At 52.3% G+C, this 16,876-nt stretch overlaps 2 protein-coding genes across 15 annotated transcripts in view; one reads left to right on the top strand and one right to left on the bottom strand.

Moving 5' to 3' along the window:
* Positions 1 to 1,629: 1,629 nt before the first annotated feature.
* LOC134520140 (mesothelin-like protein) lies at positions 1,630 to 9,052 on the top strand. Its single transcript, XM_063345136.1, has 13 exons — positions 1,630 to 1,669; positions 2,153 to 2,262; positions 2,662 to 2,711; positions 4,316 to 4,465; positions 4,564 to 4,658; positions 4,754 to 4,900; positions 5,490 to 5,719; positions 5,919 to 6,074; positions 6,163 to 6,296; positions 6,570 to 6,703; positions 6,874 to 6,974; positions 7,203 to 8,244; positions 8,979 to 9,052. Exons 1-13 carry the CDS (start codon positions 1,630 to 1,632, stop codon positions 9,050 to 9,052), a joined length of 2,463 nt encoding a protein of 820 aa, XP_063201206.1.
* Positions 9,053 to 10,450: 1,398 nt separating this feature from the next.
* MSLN (mesothelin) overlaps positions 10,451 to 16,876 on the bottom strand; it is a 75,780-nt gene continuing 69,354 nt past the window's right edge. For 13 of the 14 annotated variants that reach the window (XM_063344530.1, XM_063344528.1, XM_063344536.1 and 10 more), the window contains 11 exons: positions 16,705 to 16,834; positions 16,386 to 16,576; positions 15,532 to 15,622; positions 14,965 to 15,076; positions 14,544 to 14,728; positions 13,592 to 13,738; positions 13,225 to 13,358; positions 12,536 to 12,663; positions 11,871 to 11,965; positions 11,093 to 11,282; positions 10,451 to 11,002 (listed from right to left, as the gene is read on the bottom strand). In XM_063344530.1, the coding sequence (XP_063200600.1) occupies positions 10,908 to 11,002; positions 11,093 to 11,282; positions 11,871 to 11,965; positions 12,536 to 12,663; positions 13,225 to 13,358; positions 13,592 to 13,738; positions 14,544 to 14,728; positions 14,965 to 15,076; positions 15,532 to 15,622; positions 16,386 to 16,576; positions 16,705 to 16,834 (1,498 nt within the window). In that variant the 3' untranslated portion in view covers positions 10,451 to 10,907. Of the gene's footprint in view, positions 11,003 to 11,092; positions 11,283 to 11,870; positions 11,966 to 12,535; positions 12,664 to 13,224; positions 13,359 to 13,591; positions 13,739 to 14,543; positions 14,729 to 14,964; positions 15,077 to 15,531; positions 15,623 to 16,385; positions 16,577 to 16,704; positions 16,835 to 16,876 lie in introns of those variants that run through there. The other variant, XM_063344541.1, reaches the window with a different exon arrangement.

Raw genomic sequence — 16,876 nt, 5'->3', positions numbered from 1 at the left:
AAACCAGAAACACCCGCGGGCGGTTGACCAAGCCTTGGTGCTGCAGGACTGGTTGCTCGGTGGGAGTCGGGGACAGGGACATTGGCTGGGGACACCGGGGATGGCAAACCCGGCTCAGCGCTGTGCCCACGGGTCCAGGGACCCTTTACAAAGGCTGATGTCCCCAAACCTGGCCGAGCGGGTGGTGTGGCCGGGACAGCCGCCTCAGCCGAGCGCTGCAGACTCTCTCACCCTTCCCTTTTCCCGGGATAAATGCACAGATAACACGTTTGCTGCCGGCAGCATCGGGCTCCTCCAGGTTTTCATCACACACAGCATCAGGGTCCTCTGGGTTTTCATCACACAGCCCCCAAAAGGTTTTGCTTCCTTCCTTTTTGGTCTCCTCCTTCCTGGCACCTGCTGGACGGCGTTTCAGAGCAGGATCAGAAATTCCAGGGAGAAAGCTGTAAAAAGGGGAACGGGATTGTCCATGGCACAGGCAAAAAGGACGGGTGTGAGGGCAGCACCTCCCGAGGGGTGCTGAGCCCATCACCGAGGACTCGTCTATTCTGCACGCCAGTTGCCCTACAAAATGTACCCTTGAATAGCTTGAAGGGTTTTTTTATGAACTGGGAGGACGTTTGCCTCCATCAGGAGCACGGAAACCACCAAACCAGAGGATTTAACTCATTTGCCCCAAAGTTCAAAGTGACCCTTTACAAAGAAAGAGAAAAAAAACAAAAAAACCACCAAAACAAAACCAAAAAAACAACCAAAACCGAGAGAGAGAGAGAGCAGCTTTACAAAACACTGTTGAGAAACTGGCCCGTCACACCCCGTTTTTCAGAGCGCCATCCCCACCCCGCAGCAGATAAGTGCCGAGCCCTCCCCGGCGCTGCCCAGCCCCGGACATCGCGGGTGGGTGAGCACCTTCCCCGCCTGAGCAGCACCGAATCCTCCTCCAGCCCAGCCAAATTCCCCTCCCCGGACGGAGAACGACTTGGCGAGGCCGACGGTGGGATTTAGGGAATGCAATGAGATTTAGCGGAAAAAAAATTACTCGGCTCCGGTACAAAGGGCAATAAGCTAACTGCTCTGGGCAGCGCTGAGCAGCCCACGGACGGCAGTTCTAGAGCTGGCATTTATTCTCTATCGGGAGTTTCTAGCTGGGGGGTGTGGGGTCGGGTACAGGGGGAGGGCTGCACCTGATGGAGCTCCTCCGCTGGGTTGCACTGGGTTTCTCCCAGTCTGTGCTGGTGTGGTTCTGTGCGGAGCTGGGGGATGGAGGGGGACCCTGACCCTGCAGGGTCCAGATGGGACCAGGGGTGTCAGAGGGGACAGAATGTTGTGGAGTTTCTTTTAATGTTTCTTTTTAATTCTTTTAATGGAGAATGAAATTCTGTTTTCTGTTATACAGGATTCAAAATCTCTCCCTTGGTGGCGGGGGGTGGGGGGTTTGTGCAGGCACTCACAGAGCTCGGGTGGGCACACTGACCTGCTGCGCTCCCGCGGCTCCAGCCCCAGCATCCGACGAGGGAATCGGCTGCAGGACCATTCCCCGCCCAGCCGGCACCGTCCCACGGTGGGGGACACGGCTCCCCGTCTGCACTCTCTGACCTGCACTGAGGACGAAGCCCCGGCACAGGCAGCATGGTGTGGGCAGCCCCAGCAGCCATCGCTCTCTGCCTCCGTGAGTTATACATCTCATCCCTGCAAAGCTGACGGTGTCCCGGGACCCCCTGCCATCCCCGGGCTCTGGGGATGCTCCAGCCCGCGGCGCTTTTCATTCCCAACCCACGTGGCTTTGGTGCTCCCTGTGCTCTGCCTCCTGCTCCCGTCAGCACCCGCAGGCGGTGGGAGTTTTTCCCAGCCGCAGGGCGTTAGAAATCTGCACAAACCTATTCCATGGGGCAGATTTCTCACTTTTTGCCTTCCAAACCCACCCCGAGGCGCCCCGGGTTGCTTGGGCTGGCACAGGCTGCAGGGTGATACGGGGGCTGCTTTCTGCATAGCGTTGGCCAGCATTTGCTAACTATTATTAAATTGACAAGGAAAAGACCCTTCCTAGGCTTTACCCTAGAGCTGCTTTATAACAGCCCCCGACCGCCTGCACATACGGACGTGGATGTTTTATAACATGGATATTTTAAAACCCCATCCCGCTTTGTTGCAGGTTTCCCCGCAGACCTCGTGAAAGCAGCAGCGGTGAGTCAGCGCCGGCAGCTCCAGTGGCTCCGGATACACCAGGGCTTTGCCGAAACGTCGCAGCCGGTGACCGGGAGCGTCAGAGCTGCCGCGGTTCCCCCGGTCCTCGGCTTCAGGGAGGCAAACCATCGCCTCCCCGCTGGCCCCCTGGGCAGCCCATGGCCCTGCCCTGTCCCATCCCTCGTTCACCCTCCGCCTCCATGCCCAGCTCCCAGACCGAAGGTTGGGACCCTAAACTTGATGGGCACCCAGCTAGGGGGAAGCAGGGACACACCTGCGGCTGAAGGGTCCCCACTCCTGAGAGCAGCTGTGGTGGCTTTTGCCCAGGGCAGCCTCGGGGCTGCTGCCGTCCTCAGCGGCCTGTGGGCAGCAGCCGCCGGTCTGGGCATGTCAGGCCCCATTCCCCGCTTGGTCCCTGTGTTTAAAAGCCCTTTGTCCCTCATTGACTCTGAGTGTCCCCCCTCTCCCCCTCCCCAGGTCACCCTGGTCGTCGCAGCCGTCCTGTCTGCCACCGAGCAACACACCGAGTAAGTACCGGCCCCAGACGGGGTCTCTGACAAGCTGGGGGGGTCTCAGGGGATGCAGGCAGTGGGGTGGGTGGATATAGCGTTTCTCCCCACATCCATGTCACAGCTGCTGTGACAGGTCACTTGGGCTGGGGAGGATTTAGAGCCTTGCGCAGCCGGTTCTGGCGCCGGTGCCCAGGCTGGGGTTTCAGCTGCAGCGGCTTTTGTTATAGCACAAACACACCAAGAATTCCCTTTCCTTTATGGATGATGTGAGTCAACGGGAGCCTCGCCCAAGCCGAAATCCAGGCTCTGCTGGTTTCTCCCTCACCCAAAGCCCAGGGTATGGTGGGCACCTCTTGCCACCACCCCGGCCGTGGGGATGGGCACCCTCATGGCTGCAGGGCATCCCCTTTGGCACCAGGGCCGGGGGACGCTTTCACGACACCCCATGTTATTCCCACTTACCCCACGGTCAGGGCAAAGAGGGATTTCCCAAGGGAACAAGCGGATTCTTCCTCCGCGGGGTGTTAGGGAGCTAACGTGGACAGTGAAAGGCAACCGTGCCTCTCCATCGCAGCCTCTCCGCCTCGGTCCTGCAAGGTTTCCAGTGCATCCCAGCCAGCGACCTGCCTGCTGCCGACATCCTCGCCTTTGCCCAGGGTCTGCAAAACGAAGGAGCGGAGCTCAGCAGCGCCCAGGTGGGCAATTGTGGGGGCCACAGACCCCGCAGAGCCCGAGGGGGCGCGGGGAGCTGGGGGGTGCCAGGGAAAAGGGGCTCTCACCGCCTCGGCGTTGCCAAGTAAAGCCTCTCTCTGCCCAGCTCTCCTGCCTGGCCAGGCTGCTCGCTGCCAAGAACCTGACGGCTGAATTCGGCACGTACCCACCAGACCTGCTGCTCTTCTTCGAGTGAGTACGGAGGGCAGCGCACAGCTGTGGTTTTGGTGCCGAATCGCAGCACCCAGCCTGCACCAGCGCGGCCCTGGCACACCCCAGGGCGCGCAGGACTCCGCGTGGGAGAAGAGTATTACGAAATCTGCATTGTGATGCCCGCATCTGCGGGCACCTTCAGACCCACACGGGGCACATCCAGCCCTGCCAGACCCCCTGGTCCTCTCCTTGCCAAGGCTGGGGCCACGCTGGCCATGGCACGGGGTTGGGTAGCCCCCACCCTGTGCCTGAGATATCCTCCCCTGGGAAAGAGGAGACCTCCCCCAACCCTCCCCCAATGCACAGCTCATTGCTCAGAAGGGGGTGACCATTTAAAACGACTTCCCCCGTGCTCCCCACCCAAAAAAACATTAAAGCTCTCCTGCCCGGACACGAGGAGCCCTTTGCCCTGTTCCTCCCGGCCACGCTGACTCTTGCTCCCCGCAGCTTGTCCGAGGTGCGTGGTGGGACCTGCCGAGAGTTTTACACCCGGGCTTCCCGCGGGAACCTGGACCTGCTGCCCATGGGCTCGTCCCGGCGGACGGGGCTGCTGCGCGGGGCACTGGCCTGTCTGGTGAGTGGGGAGCGAACCAGGGGTGGCCAGGGTCCCCCCGCGCCCCTCGGCCGGTGTTTGTACGAGGTCGTCTCTCCCAGGGGGTGAGGAGCAGCCGCCTGAGCCCCGAGCAGCTCGACAGCCTCGGGGCACTGGTGTGCGACATGGAGCCTGAGACCATCACGGCCTCGGACCCCAGCATCCTGGAGAACCTGAAGCTCTGCCCAGCACTGACGGGGGCCCAGCAGGACGCCCTCAATGCCGTGCTCCTCGGGGGGGGCACAGTGTATGGGTAAGGAGCCTCCGTCTGCTCTTACGGGGCAGGCAATGAGCAGAAGGGGTGGCGTACCCATGAGGATGCTGAGCTGGTCCTTCTCCCGACGGCTGCAGGGATCCTTCGAGCTGGGATTTACAGACCCTGCAAAATATGGGGCCGCTCCTGCTGGCTTTGAACCAGACCACGCTGAGCTTGGTGGCCGAGGTAAGTCCCCTCCCCTCCAGACCTCGGGACGAGTTGCCCATCAGCCAGGCCAGCCCTGAGGCTGCGGGACCCAGCACCCTCTGCCCCCTCGGCAGGCAGCGCGGGAGGCTTTCAGCAGGAGCATCGCGGCCACGTACGGCAGCCAGGGACGTTCCCAGCGGGAGAAGTCCCTGACCCTCCTCAGGGCCTTCAGAGCAGCGTCGGCTTCGTCTCACCCCAGGCTGAAGCGCGGCACAGACGGTGAGTGTTTCCCATCACTGTGGCCAGTCCGGACCAGTTCAGAGCTCTTGGGGAGGGAAAAAAGACCCCAGGCTGGTGAGCACCTGTGTGCTCCCAGGGAGGGGGACAGGACCAGGCAGGAAGCTGTAGGATTCCCTTTAACTGGGGAGATGGGGGAAAATGTCCTTACAGCACGCTGGGGTGTTTGCTCTTACCTGGGAGCAGGAATATGAGAGCAACAGCTGGGAAGGAGCTGGAGCAGGGGGAGAAAACTCCTGGAGCTGGGTGGGAGCGGCGCCAGGGGAGGATGCTGCAAGTCTGGAGGACGCTCGTGCAGGCGACATGGGAAAGGGTTCATTTTTTATTTGCCTTCAAGAGGACAAAGCACACGTGGTCTACAGAAACATCACCAGGTTCTTCAGGAATAACTTTAAGGGATGAAAGCGAATAAGGCACCTTCACAGGCTGGGGACCCAGGGGATGGGAGGACGATTCTCAGTCCTGCCCTGCAGGACGGCTTGAGCTGCATTATGGCGATTCCCTGTTCATTCATCAGGGCTCTTCTGAGGGGCTCTGGGGCCCTGTGGCAGGACCAGGGCCAGGCAGGAGGGAGAAGATGCCAATCTGCCCAATGTGCCCAATGTGCCCTCCTTGCCCACAGGCTGCCCGTCCACCCCCATCACGGCCAGCATCATCTCCAGCTCCTCCTTCATCATCGACTACAGCACCAGCGAGCAGCTTGACCTCTGCCTGAGCAATGAGGTTTTAGAAGCAAACCTGGAGCCTCTGCTGGAACAGCCGCTCCCCACGGAGTACCTCATGGTCGTGAAAAACAAGCTGAAGCAGGTGACGAGTGACAGAGGGCGGGAGCCCCTGCACAGCCCCCCGTTAGCGTGGGCACGCTCCGGGATGGGCGAGACTCGCTGCGGGAATGGGCATCGCCAGACGCAGGGATGAAGGCGCCTGAGCGGGTCCTTTGCGCCTGTTTCTGCCTTCTTTTCCCTTCCCTGACCCTCTTTTCTGCCCCACTGGCCTGGCCCTATAGATTTATGGGTCGGAGATCCCGGAGAAGCAGCTGAAGCTGTTCAGGCAGCTGGCTCGCCAGTACACGGCGGAGGAGATCAGCCAGTGGCCACCGTTGTCCAACGACACGTTCTCAGCCCTGCTCAGCCCCTCGGATGGCAAGTGGGAGGCTCCCCAGGTAAACCCCCCGGCAGCAGCACGCGCATTTCTACCGGGAGCACCTTCCTTCCCTGCCTGCGTGCAACCACATCAACTGTGTTTCCCAGGTCCAGCAGCTGCTCAGCAGGTACCAGGCCACAGGGGGCACCTTGACCGGACCCTTGCTCTGGAAAATGGGTGGGAGAAACCTGTGTAACCTGCAGGAGGAGCAGATCAAGCAAATACCTCCAGAAGCAATCAGGTTAGACACTTTTTAGGGGTGCTTTTCAGTCCTGCGAAGCCCTTGGGACCAGGGGGGAAGCGGATGGTGGGATAGCAGACTCCCACCTCCGTTTCGGCCCTGCCGCTCACAGGCAGCACAGTGGGATGGCCACGTCCTGCTCCCCGCTCCTGCCTGAGCCACCGGCACTGCGGGCAGGGACAGACCACTCCTCTCCCCACACCAACAGCAGGGCTTGAGCTGTGCTTTGGAATGGTGCCCCTGGCTCTAACCGGTGACCCTCCCTCTCCCCAGGACTGCTGGACAATTAAACATTTCTTCTTGTTCTCAAACCAAGAAGGACCAGCTCTACAGAAAAGCCCAGGAGGCCTTTGCTGGCCAGGCTGGCACCACCAGGGCGTATTATTGCCAGATTCGGTCGTACCTGGGTAGGTCTTTCAGCCTTCACCCTCCTTCCCATGGTGACAGAGGTTGGATACCTCTTCCTCGGCCAGGGGGGTTTGTCCACACTAGAGACACATCCAGCAGTCTCCAGAACCCCCGCAAACGCATTGGAAGTGTTTGCACGTGTCTAGGTGCCCCGTATGATTTCTTTAAGGTGGAGCTCCAGCAAAGGACCTGAAAGACTTGGCTAAAGCTGGCATTACCATAGACATGGACATAGACACCTTCCTTGCCCTAAATCCCGATGAAATGCAGGTACGTCCCCCACCACGCCGCTCCTCTTTTCCCCGCTGAAGGGCAGGGCTAGTTGAGGGCTGGGGTTTGAGGCCACAGCCCCATCGGATCACCAAGTCTCTATTTTTTTTTACCTTTTGAAATTGTCTTTCGGAAGTTCTTACTTACTGTACAGTCCTGCTAGAAAAGCGCCTTGCGGTGCTGCCAGCTGCGAGGATGGACAAAGACGTTGTTGCACGTGTATTGCAGGAACTCAGCGTCACAGACGTGAAAAATTTGCTCGGGGAAAACCTCCCTTACCTGAAGGAAGCTGAAAACGAGACCTCGGTGATGCGCTGGGTGAAGAGACAGTCCCAGCAGGAACTGGACTGTACCCTGGGAATCGGCCTGCAAGGAGGGATGCAGGAGCCCAGCCCCGCGGGGACCACCGCCACTCCTCACCCCACCACCTCGGCCAGTGTCACCCCCACCGTCCCCGCGACCACCACCTTCCCCACTGCCCCCACCTCTATCGCCACTAGCAGCCTCCCCACCGCTAATTTAAGTACCAGCCCCCACAAGGCCCCCACCCCAAGTACTATCAGCCCAACCCCCCCTCACAGCACTCCCCCACGCACTTACACCACTGCCCCCAGTTCTGCTGGGAGTCCCCCTGCCACCTCCACCGCCGCACCTCCTACGACCACGGGCTCCATTGTCCCATGCTCCACCCACCAGTCTGCCACCTCGAGTAAGGCCACCCCCCCCACTGTCACCCTCCTCACCACCATCCTTGCCACTGTCAACCCCAACGCCACCTCTCCCAGCTCCGTCCCACCTCCGGCTCCCACACATGGGGCCACCACGACCACCACCAGCGCTGTTAGTAACCCAGCCGTTACCACCCACAACGCCAGCACCCCACTGGTGTCTGTGAACCCCCCAGCACCTGGAGGTACTATCAGCCCTGCTCCTGCCACCCGTAACACCACCACGCCGACCACCCACAATGCTCCCAGCACCCTTGTCCCTACCTCCACCTCTGCGCCCGCCGCCACCGCAGCCACAGAAATGAACCTCCCTCCCCACAAGCCCACCCCCACTCCCAACTCCACTGTCTCCACCCAAAAGAGTGTCCCCTCCTCAACGGCCAAGACTACAACATTAGCTTGCAAGACCAGTGCTCCTCCAGCATTTCCCGGCCCCTTTTCCACCACCAGCAGCAGTGAGACCACTAAAAACCCACCCACAGGCGTGCCAGAGCCACCGAGACCAACACCCAGCGGATACATCAACCTGCACCCTGAAGCTGGTAAGATGTGAATGTTCAGAGTCGGGAAAAGCTTAGGACCCGATGGCAAGGCAGAAGCTTGACGAGTAGTAGCTGATCCACCTTTTTCCTGGCCAGATTCAATCCGGTGTGCTGCTGTCCACAAGAAACCCCCAAGTAGTTACTGGCTAGACAGGCAGCGATGTGGCTCTCCAGGGTGTCAAAGCCCCTGGATCTGGAGCCCACCATTTTCAGGTCCCACGCGCTCTGCAAGTCCGGTGAGGTGCACCTTCAGACATCTCGGCATGCCCAGCACCCCTCAACTGCTCTGCAGGGAGCTGGAGTAATTCCATTAATGCCAGGGCACCACACTGTTTTTCCACAAGGCAAGGATCTGGCCTTCTGTATTTCAGCCAACACAGTGTTTCTGAATAGGCATCGCTGTAAAAGCCCTAAAATCTGAAGTCGTTTAACCCGGCAGAGCTACATCTGTAGCTTTAATGACTCGACAGATTTCCTCCTGATTTACGCTGGTGAAAGTTAGAAAACACCCGGTCCCGCTGACTATTTACAGCCAGGTGACATTTGTGCCTGGGGTGCAGGTCAGTGCCTGAGGTGCAGGTACGGGCAACGTCACAAAAAATAGAAAAATGTCATCCTGACACGTGCAGTCCTCTGGGGTACCCGAATGCCAAAGCAGCTCTACCGCCCTCACAGCTCACGCGTGCTGTTTGTCTGGATAATCCAATTCTTTCTCATCTGTCTTCTCCCCCTAGGATCAGGATCCAGGCTCTCCTCCTGCCTAGTGCCCATCCTGACAACAGCCTCACTGCTGCGAGGGCTGCTCTGACACCGCCACCTCCAGCGCCAAACCTAGCGGATTCCTCCTTTAATTTGCACCATCCTTGCTAAAGAACGGTGCTGGCAAATTCCCTGCGGAAAAGCAGAAACCCAGGAAAGGAACAGAGTTTGTCCACTTGATACCAGCACAGAATTTGCTTATTAATTTTGAGGCTGGGCAGTGAAAGGAGGACAGATATTTTTCCAGCCCAAAGAAGCCCAACAGGTACTTACTAGCTAGTTGCTCTACGTAATACAATTGCCAGCAATGCTGACTGGTCTGACAACGCATTAATGCTGACAGCAGGGCCGGTTCTGCCAGCTTTACTCACACGGAGGGGTATTTTACTTCTAAGCAGTCCCACTGGGATCCGCTCAAACAGTGGGACAACTCAGGGATTTGAGTTACCGGCCATTCCAAAAGCAGCAGAATATGGCCCAGCAACACAGTCTGAAAGCTCAGAGATCCACTAAATTGCATTTAACTTGTTTCACGGGATTTTTGATCAAGATTTGTTCAAACTACGCAAAGCCTAGTTAGAGGGATGATTAACTGAAGATAATTCATCTTGATTACTGTTGCAATGCTATATAATAAAACATCAATCAACTTTTTTTTTTTCCTAATCAAATGTGTTCTTTGATGTGTTTAGTGCTTTGTATTGTAGTTTTTCTAGCTAGCTTAAATCTAAGCAGTTTCTACTTCTTTTGCTCTGACTTTCTTCATTATCTAGTGTCTCCTCTTCCAAGAGCCCCACTACAAGAGAGCGTTTCTCCCTCCAACTTGCAGATCATCCACTTACTAGTTTCATTCTCCACGGGCTGAGGAGATTCTTGCATGTCAGTTGTTGAGAGCGAATCAAGGCACAAAGAAACAAATCACGATTTCTATCAGGGGATCGATGCTGTTAAAGATGCAGCTGTCTTTCTTACGTTGGGCTCTCCCCCACCCTAGCTAGTGCCCCAGCACCCCAGGACGCAGGCAGTGGGGAAGTGTCTCTTGCCACCCAGAAGCCTGCAGTGAAGGACGGGGCTCTCCTGTTCTCTTTCTGTAAAGCATGGACAATGAACATTTATAATGTCTTTGCAGACAGGTTCTCCTCCTGGGGGAAAAAGGGGGGTTTCAGGGGCTGGATACAGGTTGCACCGAGGCTTTTTTGGACAGAAATTCCCAATGAATGGGGAAAAAAAATGCACTGAAAATCTTATAGAAAGTTCTTATACCTTGCCCATGAGGAAGCTGAGAACAGCCTCAGTTCTTCAGTGTTGAGTGGTCAAGACCAAAGAAAAGGAAAAAGCATGTCTGGGGTTTCTGACCATTTAATTTGGACCGATATCTGCAGACACAAAGGTATGGGCAGTCTGAATGAAGAGACGACAACAGCAACTCTTCAATTTGCTTCTGGCATTTTTTACTTAGTCACGTTATTTCTTTACAATCAGACAGAAAACTTCACTCCTGTTCAGAGGCCTTGGTACTGTCAAGACACCAGGCTCTTTGAGAAACGTAATCGTTAACGTGCAGAACAGCCAATTTGCTCACCCTTAAACCCACCAGGGTTGTGCAGTAAAATATTGACATCGTTTGTGTTGCAGTTACATGGCTGGGGCTTACCTGGGCTTGGTCTCTACAAAAAGCAAAGATCCTGCTCTGAAGAGCCTGAAATTTTCCCTTCAGACAGAACACTGGCGTTATTTTGAGTTATTTGAAAGACGAAGTACCTAAAAGTGAACCCTGGGCTGCACAACAGTTGCCTGCTAGCACGGAGCACCCCCTCACCCCCCAAGCATAGCCGTCCCCAACAGGCCTCAGAGCAGGTCAGAGGCTGGTCCCCCTCATCTTGCTTTCTCTTGAGGGAAGATTTTCAAGACAAGACCAACATCATCAGGAAACTGATAAGCAGAGCAGGCAGGAGGTGGAGTGTCACGGCCACAGTACCCAGAGAGGCTGAGGATGTTGCTAAAGGAAAAAGAGGGGGCATCAGTGCAAAGAAACGAACGATTGAACCACTTAAAGCACAACAATCAGAGGTCCTAACATAATACGTACACTGAAATTTCTGTGCGACAATGTTGATGTAACCTTCTTGTGTTCCCCCAGTAAGCCCAATATGCATTTTATCCAATTCTGATTGTTTCTGCATTTGGACCCACTCCCAGATGGGGGACTTGTGCTGCCATTTCTTCAGATCACTGAGATTTATCCCCAGCAAGTTCTCAACCTCAGAAACTGTCAGGCCCTAGGAGAAATCAAAGAACAAGAATTACAGATGTAGGAAATAATACCTCTGACCAAGGAACCAATGAGGTTTCTATTAGCAGAAATGTGAAGTACGAGGAAGACAAATTTCTGGTGAGTGGTTTCAACTGGGACAATCTTCCCTTAGGTTAGGGGAATGAACACGATGGCTCCTCAAAGACTATTTCTGCTGTCCTGTGATGACAAGTCTCCTACACTCAAGAGGGGGCCCCAGTCCCTGCCCGAATCACTGGGCTTTCTTCCAAAATTGATTTCATTACTGCTAACACTCTTGTCAGAAGACTTGTCACATAGCTGTCGACTGCAGCCTAATGGATGCCCGTTCCCTGCTCCAGCCACTACTGCTATGAGGGCCTGCTCTAAAGAAATTCCCCCGTAAGACTGGCTTAGCATCCATGTACGACTCCAAATTACATTCTTACAGAAGTTTCAGGCCGGTTCTCCACTTTCTACTGGTCTAGCGTCATTCTGAATTTGACAGAGTGACTCCTGATTTACACCAATGGACAATGCGACTGAACCCATAATACGAATGCAAGGAATCCAACAATTTGAAGATTCAGCTCACCAGCAAGGAGTCTCTTCTTAAATTCGCAAAAGTACTAACATCCATGTTCACGTTGTCCTTGCTTAGAGCTTTGAGATCCATACCTGGAGCACCCCCTGGGACCAAAAAGAGAAAGTATATCAAAGTATGGAGGACAGCCCCTAAATGAGCAGTGTTGTGTAACTGTATAAGCTAGAGCTATAATGATGTTTCTAAAATTTATTAGGCTGGGGCTGCTAACAGAGTGAGCTCCAACTGCAAAATATACGGATGCTACTTCATTTTGCTGGGAGGTATTATTGTGTTGGCCGTTAAACCAATCTGCAACAATGCCAGATGCTAGACAGAGGTGTAAGAAGAGTTTGCTCAGGCTGTGAATAAATTCTTGGCTTAACAGGGAAAAAATCTATGTTTTGTGACATGGAGAAGGGCTGTGAGATAAGCGCTAAGCATTAGCAGCTCGATTTCTTGTGGATCTCGCAGATCTTACCCATCCCAGAAGTCATGAGTTTGATTTTCCCTGTGATAGTCTGACAACTGATTTGGGCAACCTGCAAGCTGGAAAAGACTGAAACTTTTAACAACCTGGCTCTGAAAATTCCCAAATCTTAGATGGTATTTGATACCCACTCAGCTTCTGGCTAAGACCTCTGTCTTTCCCCATAATATACTGTTCTTTTACATACCTAGATATGGTTTGATAAGCTCATAGTAAGCAGGTAAATAGTGCTGGTCTGAGAAAGCACGTTTTGCTTTAGCATATAAGATGTCTTTCGTAAGCTGTGAACAGGCTGAAAGATTCAGAGATGCTAGTCTGCAGAAAAATTAAGATTCAGGGAGAGAAAAGTTTTTGTTATCTTCAACCTGAACAAATTTTGAACTATTAGTATCTGTCTGGGATTCTCTATGTAAGACAGGTGACCCCCCTCTTCCCAGTAGATAGAAGAGTTATGGAGAGAAGCTAAGACCAAAAAATAATGGCTCAGTCTCCTGCTTAAAATGGCATGTCTTCCAAGTTACGATAGCTCTGATGGTGCACGGTAAGTTTCTAGATTTGCAAAGATGTAGTTAACTGATTTCATGTAGCAGTCTTTCAAAGGAATTTAAATTAAATTTAATTAACTCTTTTCGCTCTAGATAAAAGCATGCATGCAGACCATATCTGTTGTCAGCTGAGCTACAATACAGAGAGTTTGACTGCAAATCTGAGCCCTTCCTGGCCTGCAAGAACTGCAGGCTTTTAAACCTGGACGCAGGGCAGGTACCAAGTTGCTTCCTAGATTTCCTCTCACTGAGTGGAGAGAAAAGGAAAATGCACTTGCTGATGGGAAAGTGCTTTTGGAAGAAGCCAAGAGCATTACGATATTTGACTCACTTCAAGCTGCTGGGGTCTATCATATTCAACTCGGTCACATTTAGAAGGCATATGTATCTCGTACCAATTGCGTTCAGTGCAGTGGCATTCAAGGCATTTCCCAAGTCAACATATCTCCTAATTATTGCAGAAGCCTAGAAACACATTTAATTTTTTTCAAAAGTTAACCTGAATCAGAATCTATGTTTTCATCCTCAAAAGAAAAACAAATGCAATCGTTACAAAAATAAAACTGAATCATTTCAAATATATTTGTTTGGACCTCAAAGATGGGCAAATCATCTTTGAACCCACTAAGCTAGTCCTAGACCAGCAGCTCCTAAACCAGGAAGCAAACATGGGCAGGAAAGCAAACCCAAATCCCTACCTGAGCATCAGCAGGCTGATACTTTAGCAAGTCAGCCAGTGTGTCAGCTGAAGTTATCTTCCATTTAGAAATGTCCTCAGGGGTGACAAAAGAAACAAGGGAGCCCAGTTTGGGGAGCAAACTTTCAGGATACCCATCAGGATATGTCTGTGGAAAGATCATTGTTATTGCTATGAACACTCATTATCATGCCTGTGCTTATGAACTTATGCTTTTTGCAAAATTGATGTGGAAAAGCCCAAAAGGTCTGCAAGGAATAAGAAACCAAAGCCAGTGAGACTCCATGAGCACATCTGTCCTTTTTCTGCTTGATAGCTCAGGCAAGCAGGCCCCAGGGGAAGGAACAAAACCTGAAGCACTGTGAATTGAGTCAACACGGATTTGAGTGGCCAGCATGCTTTGTGGTGGTGAAGGCTAATCAAATACAGAGAGAGCTTCCCTAGCAGCGGCACAGCCAGCATGTCAAGGGAAGTTACTATTCCCCTCCATTTGGTTGGCACTTGCGAGACCCCATCTGGATACTACGTCCAGAAAGACTTTGACAAAGTCTAGCAAAGACTAGAAAGTCTAGCAGAGGGCCATGCTGGTCAGGAGGGCAGAAGCAGCACACAACACGCAAAGTGGGGCAGTGGGACTGAGAGAGGTGGGTTTTTAGTCTGAGGAAGAGAAGACTAGGTGAGGATTTTATCACTGTCTTCAACTAATGGGAGATTTTAGGGAGGATGGAGCCACACTCTTCTCAGGGGTGCACAGTGAAAGAATAAGGACCAATAGGCAATGAAAATTCTCATATTAAGAAACATATATTTTCACAGTAAAGGTGGTCAAACAGTGGAAGGGGAGCCCAGAGAGGTAGTGGAGTCTCAGTCCTTGGAGACACTTAAACTCAACCGGACAAGTCCCTGAGCAATCTCATCAGTAGATAATTTGACATTCTTCAGCCTGGCATTACCTCATCCAGATGCCTCTTCAGCACACCTAATTGCTGAATGCTGAAGGCATAGGTCAGTATCTGAGGGAGGTGATTATCCAGAGAGACGTTTTTCAGGCAAGTATGTAACTGCTCAGCTGTGTACTCAATAGGCATCAAGTCACTGTTAAGAACCACGTCTGTTATCCGCTTGTTAGGTGGGCAACCTGTTGAAGAAATTATCAAATGTGCTCAGTATTAAATCCTTTTACTTCAAGCTTTGAATGGTCCCTTGCTGGAGATAGACAGGTATGCATTCAGAGTACCACCCCCCTCCCGGGTGACCTGCCACCAAGTGTTTCGTAGTTGAACTCAGACACATTTAGGGACACCTACAAGCACTAGGGTCAACCTTGATGCCAGGGGGAATGCTGCCATTACAGATCAGAGAAAGCTCCCATACCATCAGCACGCTTATGCCTAGTAGGCAGGAGTTCTTCAACAATGGTGGCCAACTGTTCCCTTGACAGAGGTGAATTGTGTGCAAAGTTTTTCAGCCAAAGAGTTAAAGCATTCTGCAAGGAAAAGGTTTCGTCAGGGGGACATTGCAATCTTTGGTGTACCACCAGCATAACAAGTTGCAACTCACACAGACAAGACTGTTAAAGTACAATGGGCAGCAGACCTGCTGCTATTTTTTTTGGTGAGCCAAAGGCAAATTTCTTAATGCTTAAACTCTATCATATCCCATGCCCCATAAATGATTTTACCTGCTCACAAAGCATTGTATACAGTCACTACCGCTTTCCACCTCTGGCACTCTTCCAACAATGATCTAGATTTGCAGTTCCACGCTGTCAGCTTGATCAACCATCACTTCTCATAGACCATCTATCCCTTTTGGCACCACAATTTTTAAATGAAGACACTATTGAAAACATACTAGACTGAACAACCCCCATCATATTTCCTTCATACTGTGGGACTAGGAGTGCTTCCCAAACTCCCCACACCTCTACGAATAACACACCTTGGGGATCTTCTGCAAGATGCTGTGATCAAATACAGGAATCAATCCACTGAGCACATTCAAAGTAAAAGCTGACCATGCTGCGGGAGCCCTGCATACAAGAATTAGCAGGGATCAGCTTTCAAGGAAGAACAACAACAACAAAAACAACACTTTAAGAGCTGACAGGATTATGTCCTTGTACCACCTGAAGTTAAGAAAAGACAAGATTTAAACCCTATCTCGATCACTTCCTGTTACACAAAACTTCATTCCACCAGAGCAGAAGCAATTGTTAGTAACATGAATATGGGCAGCTGGATGGGAAAATGGCATTTTAAGAAGTACATTATTATTTTCTTAAGCATGAAACCTAAAGAATATCTATGGCTTACTATCACCCAATTCAGTGCCAAGATCTCAGGGCATTTGACACAGGAAGAGAAAATATTTTGCCTCCCTTCCCTGGACAATGGCCTCTGTTAGATACAGCCAGAATTTATCAAGCACCTGTCAGTTTGACAGGTAGAAACAGAATATTTTCTGAAAGTGAATGGCTGACAGACACCTAAAGCCCATCTGTGTTCATCAGAACAGTCTCAGAGAAGTTTGGTTAATGAAAAAGAGACCAGCAGAAAGGCTTTTATAACTAGAGCAGGTGAGAAGCGACAATGTATTTTCCAGTGGAATTCCAGGCACACCTTTCAGCTGAAGTTCAAATAAAACAATGTTAAATGTCCAATGTGAAATTCAAAAACAATGAATTATTCAAGTTTTTGACCAAGCTGGTTGGCTGAAGTTCTCTCAGGACTTAATAGGACAATTGTTTTGTTTAAGCGAACTGTTCTGCTGATGCCCAAGAGAAAAATTCATACCCGAATGTAGTGTTACCACTGCTGATGACGCTCCTAATAGCCTCTTCTTGATCAGGCAGGAAAGAGTCACACTGGCTTAATTGCTTCAGCAAATTCCCACCAGAACTTCTAATGTATTCTCCACCCAAGTCACAGACCAGACGTCCCAGAATCTCTGCATTTTCCTTGTTTACCTGTGTGCTAGAAATTTTCTGAAATAATACAAGACAGAGGTGTTAAAGAACTGGATGCCATTGTAGAAGAGCATTCTTGCTCCTGCTGACAGCTGACAACCCCAAGCTCTCCCCAGCCTTCTGCAGAGCTGTCCCTGACCACGTACCAAACATGCCAAAGCTTCCAAGAGCAGCTCTTTCCGCTGAGATGACTCTCTTTGCAGAACATCAAGATTTGCTTTCCCGATATTAGCAAAGTACTGCCTACAGCTTCCTGTTGCTGCATAGTCTGAAGGACTAGAAAGACAAATACTCCATGAATTCTAGCGAATGATATCA

Source organism: Chroicocephalus ridibundus, chromosome 8 (assembly GCF_963924245.1).
Source record: "Chroicocephalus ridibundus chromosome 8, bChrRid1.1, whole genome shotgun sequence".
Taxonomy (NCBI): Eukaryota; Metazoa; Chordata; class Aves; order Charadriiformes; family Laridae; genus Chroicocephalus; species Chroicocephalus ridibundus.
This window is presented reverse-complemented; position numbering and strand designations above follow the sequence as displayed.

Bases quoted from the DNA above. Each gene is read 5' to 3' on its own strand.
- LOC134520140 (XM_063345136.1), top strand. From the start codon at position 1,630: ATGGTGTGGGCAGCCCCAGCAGCCATCGCTCTCTGCCTCC. The intron at 6,297-6,569 runs GTTAGACACTTT...CCCTCTCCCCAG, and splicing joins ATACCTCCAGAAGCAATCAG to GACTGCTGGACAATTAAACA. The intron at 6,704-6,873 runs GTAGGTCTTTCA...GATTTCTTTAAG, and splicing joins CCAGATTCGGTCGTACCTGG to GTGGAGCTCCAGCAAAGGAC.